This window comes from Sarcophilus harrisii, chromosome 4, assembly GCF_902635505.1.
Source record: "Sarcophilus harrisii chromosome 4, mSarHar1.11, whole genome shotgun sequence".
Lineage (NCBI taxonomy): Eukaryota > Metazoa > Chordata > Mammalia > Dasyuromorphia > Dasyuridae > Sarcophilus > Sarcophilus harrisii.
In genome coordinates, this window is record NC_045429.1 from 336,356,224 (window position 1) to 336,374,494 (window position 18,271).

Sequence of the window (18,271 nt, forward strand, 5' to 3'; positions counted from 1 at the left end):
TATTCAATTTATTTACAATATAATAAAATATAGGTAATATTTTTTATAATTTGTTTTATCTCAGTTGAGAAGGTGTAGAGATCCCAGAAATTCCCATAATAAAAAACAAACCACCAGGAAGTAGCAAAACTCACTATGTTAGTATATAGAACTCAAGGTTCCTTTTTTTCCTTGCCTACATGAGCTCAGAGTTTGATCAGTATGAGTTTTAAACTAGTCTATACTGGCATTTGAATGCATGAGATGGCATTATAGGAAGTTCTCTTGCACATATGTCAGAGATTCTCAGACCAGATTCCTTGGATGTTGTCTTGAATAGAGCACTATTTGGTAGATAACTTGAACATTACATCCTGCTGGGTAATTGATATTTTGACACATTGCTTTCTATTGGAATCTTTTACAAAGTGTTAAGACATTTCTTTACAAAGTGCGAAGACATTGGAGTTGATTTGATCTGATTTTGGGCCAGAACTTGAAACAAGGTATTAGGTGGAACTGATGGAAACAATGCTTGTGTTCACACCTTTAGAGAGCTCATAAAAGTACTCAATGGAGTTCACACATGTAGGGCTTAGTCTGAATTCACACCTCTCTTAAGACCAGAGAGTACTCTGGGAGATAACCCAGAATCCCTCTCCCTCCAGAAGGTGGAGTTAACCTTTGGGAGATCACATAAATGAAGGAAGCTCCTTGGAGCTTGGAAAAAAAGAGGAATTTCTCTGGAACATCAACAGGGCTCTGAGACAGAACACTCTGGAAGAAAAGACTACTCACCTCAGACTGGAGTTTGAGAAGCCACTAGTCAGAGCTGGCTGGAGGCTGAAGAAAGCAGAGGCAGAAGCCAAGGACAAAGCTACAAGATCTCTTGGAGCCAGGCAGAGAGATAGGCCTCAACTAACCGGGCTAATTTGTAAGGCGAAATAAACGCTTGCATTTTTAGCAGCTGGCTGCGATTTTGGATTATTGATTGCAACTGATACTAAGGCGGCACTCCAAGGAAAACCACAACAGCTTTCCTTTTAGCTTAAGTTAGGTAGCACTTTGTAACAGTATTGTAATGCCTTAAATGTCACATACAATATCCACAAAGTGGCATATACATTTTATACAGGTGTCATGCTGCAGTAAAAGAAATCATTTGGGGATCATTTAACTCTTGGAATATAAAATAGCAAGGCTCCAAACTCTCTAAAAATTACAATTATTTTATGGTGTAATGTTGTATGGTATTCTATAAGAAAGAATCACAGAATCTCTCTAACTGGAGATCTTCCAACTAAGATCATATGTCAAGAATATTTTAGAAAGAATTTCAGTACAAGGGCAGCTTGGATTATGTGGTCTCTGGGGCCTCTTCTGACTCGAAGATTGTGTAACTCATTGTGTGATTAATTTAGCTCACCATCATGATATGTCTGGCATTCACAAACACAAATCTACATGAGGAGAAATTAGAGTATGCATTGTTTCAGTTAATAAAAGGTACTTATGTCATATTATGGGCAGAGTTTAATGCTCTTTAAAAGACATGTTTCTTAGTAAGTCCAGAATGAGATCTTTAAAAAATATGCTAAATAGAAATTGCCTTAAAATCAACTAGATAAATTCATTGTTCTGATTGACCTAACTTTGCATAAGAGAGATTTTAAAGTTAAAAATAAGACCATCAATATTTTTTATACAAAAGGGGAGTCTTATTTACCCAAATGTGCACATAATAATCCCCATTCTTGCTGGATATTTGGTACTAATAGTCTAATTCAGTACTGTCATATCTAATTATCTAGATGTGTATACTGATGAATTAACTCTGTTATGTTTGTTGTACATTGCAATAGAAGTATTCTTTGTTGTTTAATCATTTCAGTCATGTATGACTTTTTGTGACCCCATTTGGAGACTGCTTGTCAAAGATACTGGAATGGTTTACCATTTTCTTCTCCAGATCACATATGAGGAAACTGAGGCAAATAGAGTTAAATGACTTGCCCAGAGTCACACAACTTACAACAGTAAGTGTCTGAGGTCAGATTTGAATTCAGGAAAATGAGTCTTCCTGACTCAAGACCCAGCTCTCTATGCACTATTGTACCATCTGGAGTTGCATAATGAATGAAACTTTTAAAAAAATTAAGTCCTATTTTAAAGATTTGCTCACTAAAAGAAATTCATGATCATTGCTTGCTTAAAGAAAGGAATAATTTTATGGCAATTTTATAGCAACTATTACAAAAGATCTAAATTGCTGAATTTGTTTAGTTACTGAAGAAAATGTCTGCAGGCTTATTCAAACTGACCATGCCTAAATAGCATGCCTCAGAGTAAATCTGCATATTGAATACTGTTGTGTTCTATGCATTTTTGTGCCTCATAAAATTGAATTATTACTTGTCCCTTGTATTTTTATTTCATGGAAATGGAAGATGGCTTTTCTATGGATCTTAAAATTTTATACTCGCATCTTTTGTAAATGACTTTGTTGATTGAATTAAAACCAAGAAGACTATACCATTTCTTTGATGAGATTCACAAATCCTTAAAATGATCAACAGAAAAAAAAAAACAAGTAGATACTTATTACTTAGTTCAAATTATTTTGAAGTATAGCTCAATGTATTAGTCAATTGGTACACATAACTTAAATAGAAGAATAAATGGGGGGGAAAAAAGTATTTATTAAACTCTTGCTATGTGTCATGCACTCCAGGCTAAGCACTGGAGATAAAATGAAAAAAGTGAGAGTCTTTGATCTTTCAAGGGGTGGGAGGAGATAACACTTCTTAAAAAAGATCCATAAATGAAGGAAGATGGTAAGATTTGGTGGGATTTTCTCAGGGTTGCTGTTGGTGACTAGTGAGAGTGACTTGGATCCACTCCCTAGCCAGGAGGATCACTGACAAGAAAACTGGAGTGAGGGGAAATCTTGTTAAGATCCAGATAGATCCTAAGGGCCAGCTGAGATAGACAGAAGAGCTGATAACTACTTCTTCCATTCAGTTTTCCAACACTCAACAAACATTGCAAATGAAAAGTGACTTGGGCCTAGAATTGACCATGGGTAAGAGATTAGGCAAGATTTCACTTGGGACATCACACAGTGTTTTCAATAATCCCAAGTACCTTCTTACTTCCAAAGTTTTTTTTTTTTTTTTTTTTTTTTTTAAAACAACACTATTCTCATGAAGATTCCCTATGGTCTGAATCATAGAGAACTAGGATTCCAGAGGAATTAAAAAGGCAGGCAAAGGAAGGACATATGAAAGAGGTATAAATAGGCTTTGGTGCATTGCCAGTAACATTACACCTGGGAAAGGACAAGAAAAGTATCATCAAAAGAAAGTATGATGAACAAAAGGTCTGGATGGATCAGGTAGTAGGAAAAAATCTTAACACATGGACAGATAGGATGTCATTTTGAGGTTCCCAGAATGTTAAAAAGAAAGAACTTGAGAGAACTTTGTCGCATATTGATTAGCTCCTCTGTAGAAAACTTATGGGAAGACAGGGACAAAAGTTACCCAGGGGAAGAAGGGACAAGTTAAGTGATGAAGAAAATATTCATATTGGAGATCATGGTATTGTTATTTTAATTATTATTAGAGGCAAAAAATAAAAATAGCACCAACTTCAGTGCTGAATTAGAGGAAGCCCTTTTCAAATCTTAGAAAGAACACTGTTAACCCCAGACAACAATTGCATTTTTTAAAAATTGCAAAGATAATAGAAAGTTAAGCAGAAGGGAAGATTTACTCATTGGTGATGGTCATTTCTCAGCAGATTTATACTTAATAGTGTATAACAAAGTCCAGTTTGATACAGTAAAACATAAAAGCCAATTCATGAGAAAGGTGACAAATAGACTACCTGGAGTTGGGATAGTCCAAAGAGAAACTCTTGTGGAACATACTTTCAAAGAGCTTTCTTCCCAACAGAGAAGATGGTAAATGGCTGGCATTTGTAGATAGAATTTTAAGGCTTACAAAGTGATCTACAAATATCTCCTTTTATCTTCACAACAACTGTGATAGACAGATACTGTTGTTATTACCATTTTACAGGTGATAAAACATAGACCAGGGAAGTTTCCATGACTTGCTCAGGAGTACAACACTGATAAGTTCCTGAGTATGGATTTGAACTCAAGTACAACACTCAATCCACTGTGCCACCTAGATCTTGTGTGATCTTAGGCAAATCATTTCTATTTTCTTGGTTTCAGTTTCTTTATTAAAAAACTGAGGAATTTGGGGCAGCTAGTTGGTATAGTAGATAGAGCACCAGCTCTGAAGTCAGGAGGAGCTGCGTTCAAATCTGAACTCAGACACTTAACACTTCATGGCTGTGGACCCTGGGCAAGTCACTTAACTACAATTGTCTCAGAAAAAAAAAGATAATAATAACAGAAAATAAAAAATTAAGGAATTTAAATGAGAAATGGTTGTTATTATTATATTAGTAGTAGTAGTAGTGGCATTCATATGGCACTTTAATGTTTCAAAGAATTTCAACATTATATTTCATCCTTTCAAATATCGTCTACTATTGCCCCCATTTTACAGATAAGAAAAATGAAGCTGGAAGAAATTAAAAGACTTGCCCAATGTCCTGGGCAGCTTGTAAATGCCTGAGGCAGGGTTAGCATTTCATGTCTACCACTCTTTATATTCATTTATGAAGCCCCACTGAAATGAAAAGAACAAGAACTACATTGTTTTTATGCTGGAAAAGATAAGTTTATTGGAGAAGAGAGAGGCAGCACAATCTAAAGCACAAGCTATTGTGAGGATAGGTGAGGCAGGTCAGAGGGCTAGAGCATTATTTGATGAAATAATCAAATATATTAGGGTACAGTAGAGATCTTCATTCTTATTAAAAAGTTTGGTTTACTATTCAGCATCAATAAACCTCTTGAAAAACATTAGTGATTTCTGTGACAATTTTTCCAACCAAGTCTCGAGTTGGCAGCCATCTGTTACAGTTGGAGGTGGGATGAAGTAAGTATTTCATCTAGAGTTGGATTAATTCTTGTAAGATGGTCAATAGATGAGTCGCTTTTCAAGAAACCACAAAAAAACCTCATAGTAGAGGGCAGTGGAACTTGTAATGGGTAGAGAGGGGCATGGTAGAAGGTAGAGGGATTTGTTGAAAAAAATAATTCTGCCTTCTGTTAGTTGCTAGTGAGGCTCAGCAGCAGGAGGAGCAGCAAGTGGGACAGCTATGGCAGGTGGTGCGGCAGGGGGCTGGCTGGCAGCAGGGGGGTCTACAGCAAGGGGATTGCACAGAAATGGGCTGGCAGCAGGTGGAAGCCCAGCAGCAGGGTCTGCAGACCACAGCTGTGCAAGAGGTGGGGCAGCAGGAGATAGGGCAGCAGCAGCCGTCCTGTCCGCAGCAAGGGGGACAGCAGCGACGGGGGCAACAGGTGTCACAGATGGGGCGGCTGCACCTGGGCACACAGCTCACTGGGCGGCACACAGTGGTTTGGCAGGAAACTGGCAGGCAGCACCTGGGTGGACAGCAGCAGCTGGACTGGCCACAGCAAGGCTGGCAGCAGCTGGACTGGCAGCAGCTGGGCTGGCAGCAGCCAGAGGAGATAGAGCCACAGCAGGAGCTGACCATGGTATTGCTTGGTTTTGGTTTTGTTTAGGTAGTAAGGAGGAGTTGGTTTTTAAGTCTGAATGCCCTATCTTGTTCTGAGCCCTTTATATATCCTGGGTATGTACTGTTCATTCCATAGAACCCAGGAACTTTTCCTTGTTTTTGTTTATATTTCCTGGAATGGTTGGTTGTCTTTTAGTTTCCTTTGAAGTCTTCTTACTCAAGAAAGATTATTTAATTAGGTCTCATTCCATTCTACTATTTACTTCTAAAATCAGAACTTAATGTCTTGACTTCAAAGACTTTAAGGATCACAACTCTAATTATTCTTTATTATTTAAGTACTATTTTAGTCAGGTGATAGACTGATAGCCAGGTAAGGCCAGATAGAACTCAAGGACATTTTATGACTAAGGATGGAAGTATTTTTCCAAGATGATCTGGTATTCTTCTATTTCAAAATGGAAAGGAGCCTTACTGGACATTAGTCCGTTCTATTCCCAAAGAGTCTTAGGCAAAAAGAGTAGATACCATTACTATTCTCTTAGTCACATGGGCTTGGATTTAGAGTCACCATTGACTCTTCCCTTTTGCTACTATTTATTCCTCAGCTGCCATATCCCACTGATTCTATTTCCAAAATATCTCACATCTGTCCCCTCCTCTATACTCAAAGAATTACTATCAAGATCAGGTCCTATGTCTGAACTACTGCTCGGTGGAAACTTGTTCTTCTGACTCTTACTTTTTCCTTTTTCTCATTTATTTTTATCTTATGCACTGTTTAATGTTTTGAATGCATGTACCCCGCCATCTTTTTCCCTGCCCTCTAAATTTCAGCTCCCTTTTAATGTATGGCAAAAGACCCTTTCCATGGTTTCCTAACACTCCTCCCCTTCACATATTTATTGTTACAGCTAGATCGAACTATTCACTGTTGTCTGACTTTGTCCTTTTCTTTTCTATCTCCATTTGCTCCTTTGCTCAAATTGTTTTTGCTTAGAATGGGCAATTCACATCTCTATCTGATGAAATGCTTCCCTTCTTTTCTGGTCCAATTAGGAGCCACCTTTTCTGGGGAATCTTTATTCTACACACTGACAATCACCCCTTTCAAATTTCTCATAACAATTTGTTCACACCTCTTTTTTGCATCAATTTCATTTTTGTTCATGCCATTTAGAGTCATGTTACAGTCACATTTTATTCCAGGCCCTAGTATAGCACTCTAAATGTTAAAGGCACTTAATAAATGTTTTTTGCTAAATTATGTCCATTGAACATGCATAGGAAATGTATATTGATTTCCAAAGACCAGAAAAGGACTTCAACATTCCTGATCATTGTTCCTTTCTTCGTTTCTGTGACATAATGCCAAAGAATGAACTCTGCACTGCAAATTTAGGGCAGAATATGGGTGAATGGCATGCAGCAAAACTAGAATAGGTTAAAATGGTCTATTGATATTCACAACCAAACACAGAATAAGACAGTATAGACAGATGGACATAAATTTAGTCAGAGTAAAGTCATATATGGCTTTCTTTACTCCCCACTATCCCAAGAGGCAGCATTCTGTGGGGTGCTCTTAACTCAGTGGGATGTTCCTCTAGTCAAAGACCTCAAGCTGCTGGAGACCTGGCTTCTATTGATTTTCATATGATGAAGCTTTGAAAAGAAGTTTGGCAAAAATGAACTTTACAACATCTTACAACTATACACCAAATTTAGCTCAAAATGACTACATGGTTTGAATATAAAAGGTTACATTATTTTTAAAATGTGAAGAAAAAAATGGGAGGAAATACTTTTGACAACCATGGTTATGAGAAGAATTCTTAACCAAACAAGACAGAGGAGATTAAAAAAGACATTGACAATTTTTGTTTCATATAATTGAAATTTCATCATAAATAAAATCAATGGAAATAAAACAAGAACATTATAGAAAGGGAAAATAGTTGCATGAAGTACTGTATAATGAATGAAAGTATGATTTCTAGATATAAGATGAAAGACATCCAACCTAGAAGGACCATAAAAACCATTTAGTCCAATTCCCTTATCTTATAAATTCAGGAAACTGAGGCCCAAAATAATGAAATGACTTTTCTGAAGTCACATAGCTAATAAAAAGATCTAGAATCTAAACATAGCTTCTTTAGAACCTAATTGAAAATTCTGTCTATTCTCCAATAGACAAAGTATTGCAGTAGATAAAATATTTTCAAAAGAATTACAAACAATATGTGACTGTTTGAAAACATACTCTAAATTTCTAATAAGAGGATAAATACAAATTAAGTTGACTGAGGTATATATGACATCCTGGAAATTGACAAAGATGACAGAAAGTTGGAGTAACCAATGTAGGAGCAGTCACAGGAAAATATGCACACTATTGTTTTGTTGCTAAAGCTCTGAATTTGTTTATTTCTTCCAGATATCAATTAGCAATTATGTAAGAAAAATAACTAAAGCAATCACACCTTTTGACCTAGCAATCTTATTATTATGCCCTAAGAAAGTCAAAAGACTATAATAAAAGTTGTATATGTGTGTGTGTGTGTGTGTCTGTCTGTCTATCTATCTACCTATCTATCATTGGTTGGTTGTTGTCCTTTGTTCTCAGAGTACCAAAATGACATGTTAGAATCGAGTTAATGTGTCTGTGACTGATCAGACTAATATGAGCTCAGAATGCTTTGCCACAGGTTGGACACAAAATAGTCCTTATGAACATTGGGAGTAGACTCTCTACTTTCATTAGAAGTAGATCTTTCTGAGCTACTTCAATTCTGCTTTGTTTATAGAGGACAGTACCTTCTCTGATGAAGGCATGCTGTTGCTGCGTGGTCCTGTGCCAGTGTCTACCAAAACCCTGTGTATATAAGTATGTGAGTATTTTAAAATATGTATATATACATATATACATGCTCAAAGGAGCTGGAGAAGGAAACAGTAAATCATCCGAGAATCTTTGACAAAACAACAACTAACAAAACAAAACTCAAATGAGTCCATGAAGAGCAAGGCATGACTGAAGGAAAAGAACGACAAAACAACTTTATATGTGTGTGTGCGTGTGTATATATATATATATATATATATACATATATATATATATGTATATATATATACACACATATATAGTCATGCATCTGTTTTATCTAAGTCAACATATTCATAACAACACTTTTTATAATAGTAAAGAATTTGAAACTAGTAAAGAAACTGAACATTCTTTGTAGTAGCAAAGAACCAGAAACAATCTGAGTACTCTAATTAGAAATGAGGAAGTCAAAGAAACATAGAAAGAGTTGAATAAACAAGAAAGCCCAAAAAGGCAGTATACTGAATGACCTCTGAAATGTAATTTTAAAATATCACTAGGCTTTTGATTAATATGAATGTCTACTAGAGTAGGACTTCTTAAATTTTTTTCACTTAACAACCCCTTTTTGTCCAAGAAATTTTTATGTGCCCCTGGATATTTAGGTATATGAAATAAGTATACAAATAAAATATTTATTGCAAATAAATCACAGTTTTGTGACCCCCCCACATTCAGTTACAAGAACCCATGTCAGATCACAATCCACAGTTTAAGAAGGTGGGTACTAGAGGAATCACGATACCCCTTCGTATTCCTTCTTTATTCTGACTGTAGTTAAGCTCTAAAAAAATACACAAAATGAACAATAATAATAATAATAAACAAATGGCTATAAATGCACCCTACCAGTCCAGCACTGTCTAAAAGAATCATTCAAGTTTGTGGGTCCTAAAAGAAGAGTAGGAAAGGTAAGTGAAAGGCACATCAAACAATTTTCCAGTAATCCACGGAAGAAACAGACCCAAAAAGATAAACAAGCTGCACAGAACTCAGGCAGCAGTAATCAGTCAAACCAAAGGAAGAGGTATGGCCAAACCAGCCTCTTGGTGGTATAGTGGGCTGGAAGCCTGACCCTGAGCTATAACAGAAGATGGCAGGAAACTCGGGCCAGGTAGTATAGAGACCCAGGGGACATGGCCTAATCAGGCAGCCTTCTCCTGAATCATAGTAGAAGACAGATGCAGATTAGACCACTAGCAGTTCAGCACCTAGGCAGCCCATAACTGAGCTATATCAGGAGCCACAATAGGAGAGAGAACCAACATAATAATCTTGGCAGAAAAACACTTGGATTCATGCTAGAAGCCTTCTAGTGATACATAAAATCTGGTTGGGATCTGTGAGGGTCACAGGAAGGTACACAGCCAACTCCCAGTTCAAGAATGTATAAGAAGAAAGGAAGAGAGAATGGTTTGCTAAAACCAAACCTAAGCTGAGGTACTAGGTGACAGAATCAAACATTAAAAATTCTTGCAGAGGCTGGGAGATCTTAGCTATAACATTGAGGGCAAAATAGTGTTTGTACATCATAGCATGTATGAAAACTTGAAATTCCAATTCAGAAACTAGTGATGTGTTCAGGGTAGTAATTCATTGTTCCAAATGATGGAAGTATCAAATATTAGGATTCGATCATGTGAAGAATTCACAATGGCCATTCTCTTTGACAAAAGGTAACTTTACTTAGAAGAGGTTGTGGATAAAATGAAAAAATAAAATAAGTACACCAGGAATGGTAAATATGGAACAAAGTTGCGAGAACACATAACTAGCAAGGAAAACAGTTTTAGCAATTAAGCAAAGGAAAAGACAAGTTCACTAGTGGAACAATTAACCAGGAGAAAGGGAATATAACATGTTCTTAACTGACAGACTAAATCTGTAGAGGGATTTAGCACCTTAAAAAACTTAGTTAGCTATAAGAAGGAGAAAGACACCATGAGGCAGAGTACCATGGCAGGCTATAATCCCAAAAGGGATTCAGCAAAGATGACATGAACCATGGACAGATTTATAGGAGAAATTAACCTCAGGGGTTTGACATAGTGGGGCTACCTTTCACCTCTGCAGAGGGTGGGACTATAAGGTTAAACCGATCCCCATCAGTGCCCTTCCCTGCTTGCCTTAGGGAGCAATTTTATCAATACTTCAGATTCTCTCAGTCAAATCCATCTAGTTACTGGGAGTCTTATCATTAGGCTGTAGAAAGAACAAATTGGAGAAAACACCAAAAAATTAAGAAATGTCTTGGATTGAAAGAAATTCAAGTGGTGAATAAGAAAGGAAAGAAGGAAGAAAGGTTGGGAAAGAAGAAAAATTCATTAAGTGCCTGCTTTAAACCAGATGCTATGCTAAGCGATATACAAATATTATTTCATTATTTCCTTATAATAACACTAAAAATAGAAGGAAAAAAAAAGGGTAACACCATAATAAATCCAGTTAATGTCTCAGTAAAAAGAATGACTGAGCCACAGGGATTACATGAATAGATGGATAAAAAAGCCAGTTCTTTATTTTATTTATTTTTTTTATTAAATTTGTTTATTTTCCAACACAAGCATAATTTTCAACATTCAGCTTTGCAAAACCTTCTGTTCCAAATTTCTTTCCTTCCATTCCCTACATCGCCACGTCTAGATTACAAGTAATCCAATAAGTTGAACATGTATAATTCTTCTATACATATTTCCAAAATTATCATGGTACATAAGAAAAATTATATCAAAAAGGAAAAATTGAGAAAGAAAACAAAATGCAAGCAACCATAAAAAGGTGAAAATACTATGTTGTGATATATTCAGTTTCCATAGTCCTCTCTCTTGGTGCAGATGGATCTCTTCATCACAAGGTCATTGGAACTGGACTGAATCACTTTGCTGTTGAAAAGAGCCACAGGCCAGCCCTTTTTGTAGTGGCTAGAAACTGGAAACTGAGTGGATGCTCATCAGTTGGAGAATAGCTGAATAAATTGTGGTATATGAATATTATGGAATATTATTGTTCTGTTAGAAATGACCAACAGAATGATTTCAGAAAGGCCTGGAGAGACTTACACGAACTGATGCTGAGTGAAACGAGTAGGGCCAAGACATCATTATATACTTCAACAATAATACTAGATGATGACCAGTTCTGATGGACCTGGCCATCCTCAGCAATGAGATCAACCAAATCATTTCCAATGGAGCAGTAATGAACTGAACCAGCTACGCCCAGCGAAAGAACTCTGGGAGATGACTAAAAACCATTACATTGAATTCCCAATCCCTATATTTTTGCCCACCTGCATTTTTGATTTCCTTCACAAGTTAATTGTACAATATTTCAGAGTCTGATTCTATTTGTACAGCAAAATAACGGTTTGGTCATGAATACTTATTGTGTATCTAATTTATATTTTAATATATTTAACATCTACTGGTCATCCTGACATCTGGGGGAGGGGGTGGGGGGATAAGAGGGGAAAAATTGGAACAAGAGGTTTGGCAATTGTTAATGTTGTAAAGTTACTCATACATATAACCTGTAAATAAAAGGCTATTAAAAAAAAAAAAAAAGAGCCACAGGCATCAGAATTGATCATTGTATAATTTTGCTGTTTCTGTGTACAACATTCTCCTGGTTCTTCTCACTTCACTTAGCATCAGTTCATTTAAGTCTTTCCAGGTCTCTCTGAAATCATCCTTCTGATTGTTTCTTATAGAACAATAATATTCTATAACATTTACATACCATAACTTATTCAGCCATTCTCTAACTGATGGGCATCCACTAAGTTCCCAGTTCCTTTCCACTACAAAGAGCGCTGCTACAAACATTTTTGCACATGTGGATCCTTTTCTCTTTTCCATGATCTCTTTTGGATACAGGCCCAGTAGAGACACTGCTGGATCAAAGGATATGCACAGTTTGATAGGCCTTTGGACATAATTTCAAATTGCTCTGTAGAATGGTTGAATCATTTCACAACTCCACCAACAATGTATTAAATTCTCAGTTTTTCCACCTCTTGCAACATTCATTATTATCTTTTTCTGTCATCTTAGCCAATCTGAGAGGTGTGTAGTGGTACCTCAGAGTTGTCTTAATTTGTATTTCTCTAATTAATAATGATTTAGAGCATTTTTATATGATTATAAACAGTTTAAATTTCTTCATCTGAAAATTGTCTGTTCTTATCCTTTGATCATTTATCAATTGGAGAATGGCTTGAATTCTTATAAATTTGAGTCAATTCTCTATATATTTTATAAATGAGACCTTTTTCAGACCACTTGGATGTAAATTTTTTTCCAGTTTATTGCTTCTCTTCTAATCTTGTCTGCATTAGTTTTGTTTGTACAAAAAACTTTTTAAGTCAATATAATCAAAATTATCCATTTTGCATTCTATAATATACTCTAGTTCTTCTTTGGCCACAAAATTCTTCCTTATCCATAGATCTGAGAGATACACTATCATTACTTTTCTAATTTACTATCATATCATTCTTTATGTCTAAATCATGAACCCATTTTGACCTTATTTTTCTATAGGTCAATGCCCATAGGTGTGGGTCAATGCCTAGTTTCTGCCATACTAATTTCCAATTTTTCCAACAATTTTTGTCAAATAGTGAGTTCTTATCCAGAAGTTGGGGTCTTTGGGTTTGTCAAACACTAGATTATTATAATCATTGACTTTTGTGTCTTGTGAACCTAACCTATTCCACTGATCAACTACTCTATCTCTTAGCCAGTACCAAATGGTTTTGATGACTGCTGCTTTATAACATAGTTTTAGGTCTGGTACCTTCAAAAAATATCACTGTAAATAAAACTGAAACCTAGAAGTAGTTGCCATCACCATCATTATTGCTAAGGCCAAAGGAGTCTCAGACAATGGCAGTGAAACAAAAATCAGATTGGCTTGGTAAGGATAACTCAGAGACACTTATAAGTGAGCCCAGAAGACAATTGTTATGAGTTTGGTGTTTTTCCTGATATTCTGAGTTTTACTCTAAAGATGAAGTTCACTTATGAAATGTTTATTGAAACATTTACTTGGATGTATGAGAATTGTACTGATATGGATATATTTTTAAAATATGGTGGGACACCAGTTTAAGTTCATCTTTTTTGAACAAGAATTTTTTTATTAAAGCTTTTTATTCACAAAGCATATGCATAGGTAATTTTTCCAACATTGATCCTTGCATTAACTCCTGCTGCAGATTTTCCCCTTCTTCCCTCCATCCCCTCCCCCACTCGCAGTCCAATACATGTCAAATATTCCTAAATACATCCCCCCTCCCATGTTGAGCATCAAAATATAATGTTCTGTTTTGGTTTTCTGGAAGTCTCTGGGGCAGCCTTCTTTTTAGCAGATTAATCACCACAAGAATAGCTAGGTGTTAAAAGTCCAAAAGTCTTTATTGTCTCCACCTGGTGCTCAGCTAGCTTTCTCGTGGTCTTCAGAGGGGACTTGGTTTCAGTGGAGAAGTACAGGAGGCCAGGCCAGCCACCACAAGGCTGATGAAGATGGAATTGAATCTCTCTCTCCTTGGCTCCAAGAGCTTCCAGTCCTCTTGTCTTCTCTGCCTTTATCTCCTAGCCTCTCAGTCTCCCAGGAGAGCCACCAGGAGCCTGACTGAAAGTGGAATGAATCTCATTCAGTCCTTGCTGGCTGTTATATATTCCATTATCATAGGTGTGAATCTTGTGGAACTATATTAAGTACTAAGTACATGTACTAAATTAGAGAACTATTAAGCACCATACTAAACTAGATAACCAATGTCTTCATCAATTCCACCGACTTAACACCTTGTAAGAATCCTTGTTTCAAGTTCAGAGTTCTGGCCCATAACACATGCCAGATCCAATATGTGTATACATATTCACACAGCCATCTGGTTGCATAAGAAAAATCAGATCAAGAAGGAAGAAAAAGAAAAACTGAGAAAAAAGAAACAAAATGCAAGCAAATAACAGAAAGAGTAAGAATGTTATGCTGTGTTCCACCCTTTGTTCACATTGGTTCTCTCTCTGGGTTAGATGGTTCTCTTCATCATTGCATAAGTGGAAGTGCTCTGAATCATCTCAGTGTTGAAAAGAGCCACGTCCATCAGAATTGATCATCATATTGTCTTGTTGTTGCTGTGTATAATGATCTCCTGTTTCTGCTCGCTACACTTTGTATCAATTCATGTAAGTCTCTCCAAGCCTCTCTGAAATCATCCTGCTGGTTTTTTCTTACAGAACAATAGTATTCCATAGCATTCATATACCATAATTTATTCAGCCATTCTCCAACTGATGGGCATCCACTCGGTTTCCAGTTTCTTGCCACTATAAAAAAGGTTGCCACAAACATTTTTGCACATATGGATCCCTTTCCCTCTTTTAAGATCTCTGTGGGATATAATCCCAATAGAAACACTGCTCAATCAAAGGGTATGCACAGTTTGATAACTTGTTGAGCATAGTTCCAAACTGCTCTCCAGAATGGTTGGATCTGTTCACAGTTCCATCAATAATGTATCAGTGTCCCAGTTTTCCCACATCCCCGCCAACATTCGTCATTATCTTTTCCTGTCATCTTAGCCAATCTGACAGGTGTGTAGTGATATCTCAGAGTTGTCTTGATTTGCAGTTCTCTGATAAATAGTGATTTGGAGCACCTTTTCATGTGGCTACAAATAGTTTCAATTTCTTCATCTGAAAATTGTCTGTTTATATCCTTTGACCATTTATCAATTGGAGAATGGCTTGAATTATTATAAATTGGAGTCAATTCTCTATATATTTTAGAAATGAAGCCTTTATCAGATCCTTTGGATGTAAAAATGTTTTCCCAGTTTATTACTTCCTTTCTAATCTTGTCTGCATTAGTTTAAACATATCATTTTTTAAAAGAAAAATAATGAGTTGAAGTAGAGGGTGTCACCAAGACATTGTTAGGACAGTTTCAGGGCAAGGTTGCCTCCCTGAAGTTAAGGAATGATTATAAGGTTGTCCAAAGGAGGAGGAGGAAATGTATACCACCAAGTTGCTTCCTATTTTAAATAATTATTCTTGATTAAACAAATAAACCTATTTATTTAGTTAGTTAGTTGTTTGTTTGTTTTTTAACTAGATGAGAGAGGAGATTCTTTGCCTCAGCTGCTATCTAGCTTTAAACATTGAATGGACATAGCTTCAGTCAAACTGAAACCTGTTAAAAACCTTAACTTAAAAAGGGCAAGGTCTCCTCTTGAATCCAGGGCCATTTTCAGTCCTCCTGATCTGTATCTGGTCACTGGACCCAGAAGCTGTAGAGGGGAAAGTGAGGCAAGTGATTTCGCACAATCTTCCCTCATTTAAATTCAGTTTACTTACAAGTCATGGCATTACCTCTCTGGTGTCTTTGTTGAGAATGAAAGACAAGTAACAACAATTATTCTTGATGAAGTTCAATTGTTTAAGTACTGCTGGAAGATCAAACTGTTGGAAGCACTCTAAATTTCAGAACCCCTGGGCAAAGTTCCAGTCACTTCATCCTTGTTGGGGCTTGACAAATTATTGTAAATTTGACTCTTCTCTCTAGAAGTTGAAAGTATTTTTACTGCAAAGGATTCAAGTTTATAATATGGAATTGCAAGTCCAGTTTTTTTTCTTGAGTTTTAGAGAATACCTATTGTATTTGAGATATGCTTATCTTTTTTTTTAATTAAGATTTAAGCCCAGATCAAAAAAAGAAAATTCAACTGACAGAGAAAATTTCTTTTCTTTACACACATTAAGGTACATTGTGTACGTGTTCCTGAATCTAATTATAACAATAGATGTAATATAACAGAGGGCTCATGTTTAACAAAGTCAGACCAAATTTTTTAAGAGCAAAGTGATTGTTTCATCTGTATATCTTTGTATTCTTAGTACTTAGCAATACGTCTAGCCCCAGGAGGTGCTTGTCAAATGTTAATTGATTGATTAGGATGGAGAAGAAGAAAAACAGGAGCAGGTGAAGCAGAAGGAGGATGAGGAAGAAAAGAAGGAGAGGGAGGAGAAATAGGAGAAGAAATAGAAAAGAAAGAAGAGAAAAGAGAAGGAGGAGGAAACGAAGCAGAGAAAAGAGGAAGAGGAGGAAAGAAAGAGGAAGAAAGGAGAAGAATTAGAAGGGGGGGGGAAGAGGAGGAGGAGGAAGAAGTCACATAAATGCCAAGCATTCCATGGAAGTCTCTATAGTTCTAAGGTGAATATTTGCTGGTTTTATTGGTGAAAAGAGCTCCCTATTCAATAAACTCAGAGGTTATGATAAGAAACTGAAATTATTCATACTTTCTAAATGGCCATTAGATATTCTTTGTTTCCATCTGATTCTCTACCTGATTCTATGTCTCTAGACTTTTACAATATGAGACAATAAGTTTGCAGTTTCAACAACAAAGGGTGGAAAATGAATTCAGAAGAAGGAACTGGTTTCAAATGTTACCTCTACTCTTTATCTCCTGTATACTCTTGGACAACTTGGTTCATGTTAATGGACATCACTTTATTTGTCTGTAAAGTTTAGAGGTGAGGTAGCATTTTCTGATGGAGAGGGCATGGGATGTAAGCCAGTAGATAATGGTTTGAATCGCAGCTCTGCCGTTTTCTACCTGTATGATCTTGGCAATCTTCTTTTGATCTATGTAAAATAAGGATGTTGAACTATAACTAGGGGTTGCATCATGGATCTCCTTGAAAGTCTGATGAAGCCTATGGATAACATATGTTTTTAAAGGCATAAAATACATGGGATTTCAAAGGAGCCAATAACATTGACATATAATTTTAAAAATATTTTTAAAAAGTTCACCCATTCCAGATTAAGAATCACCAGATAATTTCTAAAAAAATTTTTTTCTATCTATAAATCCTCTGGTGAAGAATATTAGAAATGCAAGTTCTTTGTCAAGTAAAAATTTATTTTAAAAGACACAAATAGTATCTGAAAGTCATGGAAATCTGAAATGCTTAAGAATGATACAAAGGTCAGATTCTATACATTCACATTTCCAAACCCAGAAATTCAAGTGGAGAAAGCTGGAACTTTTGCAACATTTGTTAAATGTTCATGTGTGGTCTTGAAGAACATTTTTTTAAAGGCATTGCTAAAGTTAAAGGGATAATAGAAGAGATGGATAGTTTATAGCTTATAATATTTTATAGCTTATAATTAACTTCCAAAGACATAAATGGGCTAAATGGACGAGTAATCCTGGTTCTTAGTTATTAGATCTTAGTAGAGCTGTTTAGCAGCAGGAGGAACAACAGGTGGGGCAGGTGTGGCAGGTGGTGCGGCAGGGGGCTGGCTGGCAGCAAGGAGGTCTGCAGCAAGGAGATTGCACAGAAATGGGCTGGCAGCAGGTGGAAGCCCAGCAGCAGGGTCTACAGACCACAGCTGTACAGGAGGTGGGGCAGCAGGAGATGGGGCAACAGCATCCATCCTGTCCACAGCGAGGGGGGCAGCAGCGACGGGGGCAACAGGTGTCACAGATGGGGCGGTTGCACCTGGGCACACAGCTCACTGGGCGGCACACGGTGGTTTGGCAGGAGACTGGCAGGCAGCACCTGGGTGGGCAGCAGGGCTGGCAGCAGCAGGACTGGCCACAGCAGGGCTGGCAGCAGCTGGACTGGCCACAGCAGGGCTGGCAGCAGCTGGACTGGCAGCAGCTAGGCTGGCAACAGCCAGAGGAGACAGAGCCACAGCAGGAGTTGACCATGATGTTGGTTGGCTTTAGTTTGGTTTAGGTAAGAAGGAAGTGTTGGT

At 36.9% G+C, this 18,271-nt stretch overlaps 1 protein-coding gene across 1 annotated transcript; it reads right to left on the bottom strand.

Annotated features, from left to right (window-relative positions):
- Window positions 1–4,563: 4,563 nt before the first annotated feature.
- Window positions 4,564–18,271, bottom strand: LOC100931586 (keratin-associated protein 4-6-like). The gene is made up of 2 exons (XM_031968659.1): window positions 17,759–18,271; window positions 4,564–5,642 (listed from the first exon to the last, which is right to left on the bottom strand). Exons 1-2 carry the CDS (start codon window positions 18,222–18,224, stop codon window positions 5,188–5,190), a joined length of 921 nt encoding a protein of 306 aa, XP_031824519.1. The 5' UTR covers window positions 18,225–18,271; the 3' UTR covers window positions 4,564–5,187.

Coding starts and splice junctions, on each gene's coding strand:
- LOC100931586 (XM_031968659.1), bottom strand. CDS start 18,224: ATGGTCAACTCCTGCTGTGGCTCTGTCTCCTCTGGCTGTTGCCAGCCT. Junction 5,643..17,758: donor CACCTGTTGTTCCTCCTGCT/GCTAAACAGCTC, acceptor TTACTACCTAAA/CAAAACCAAAACCAAGCAAT.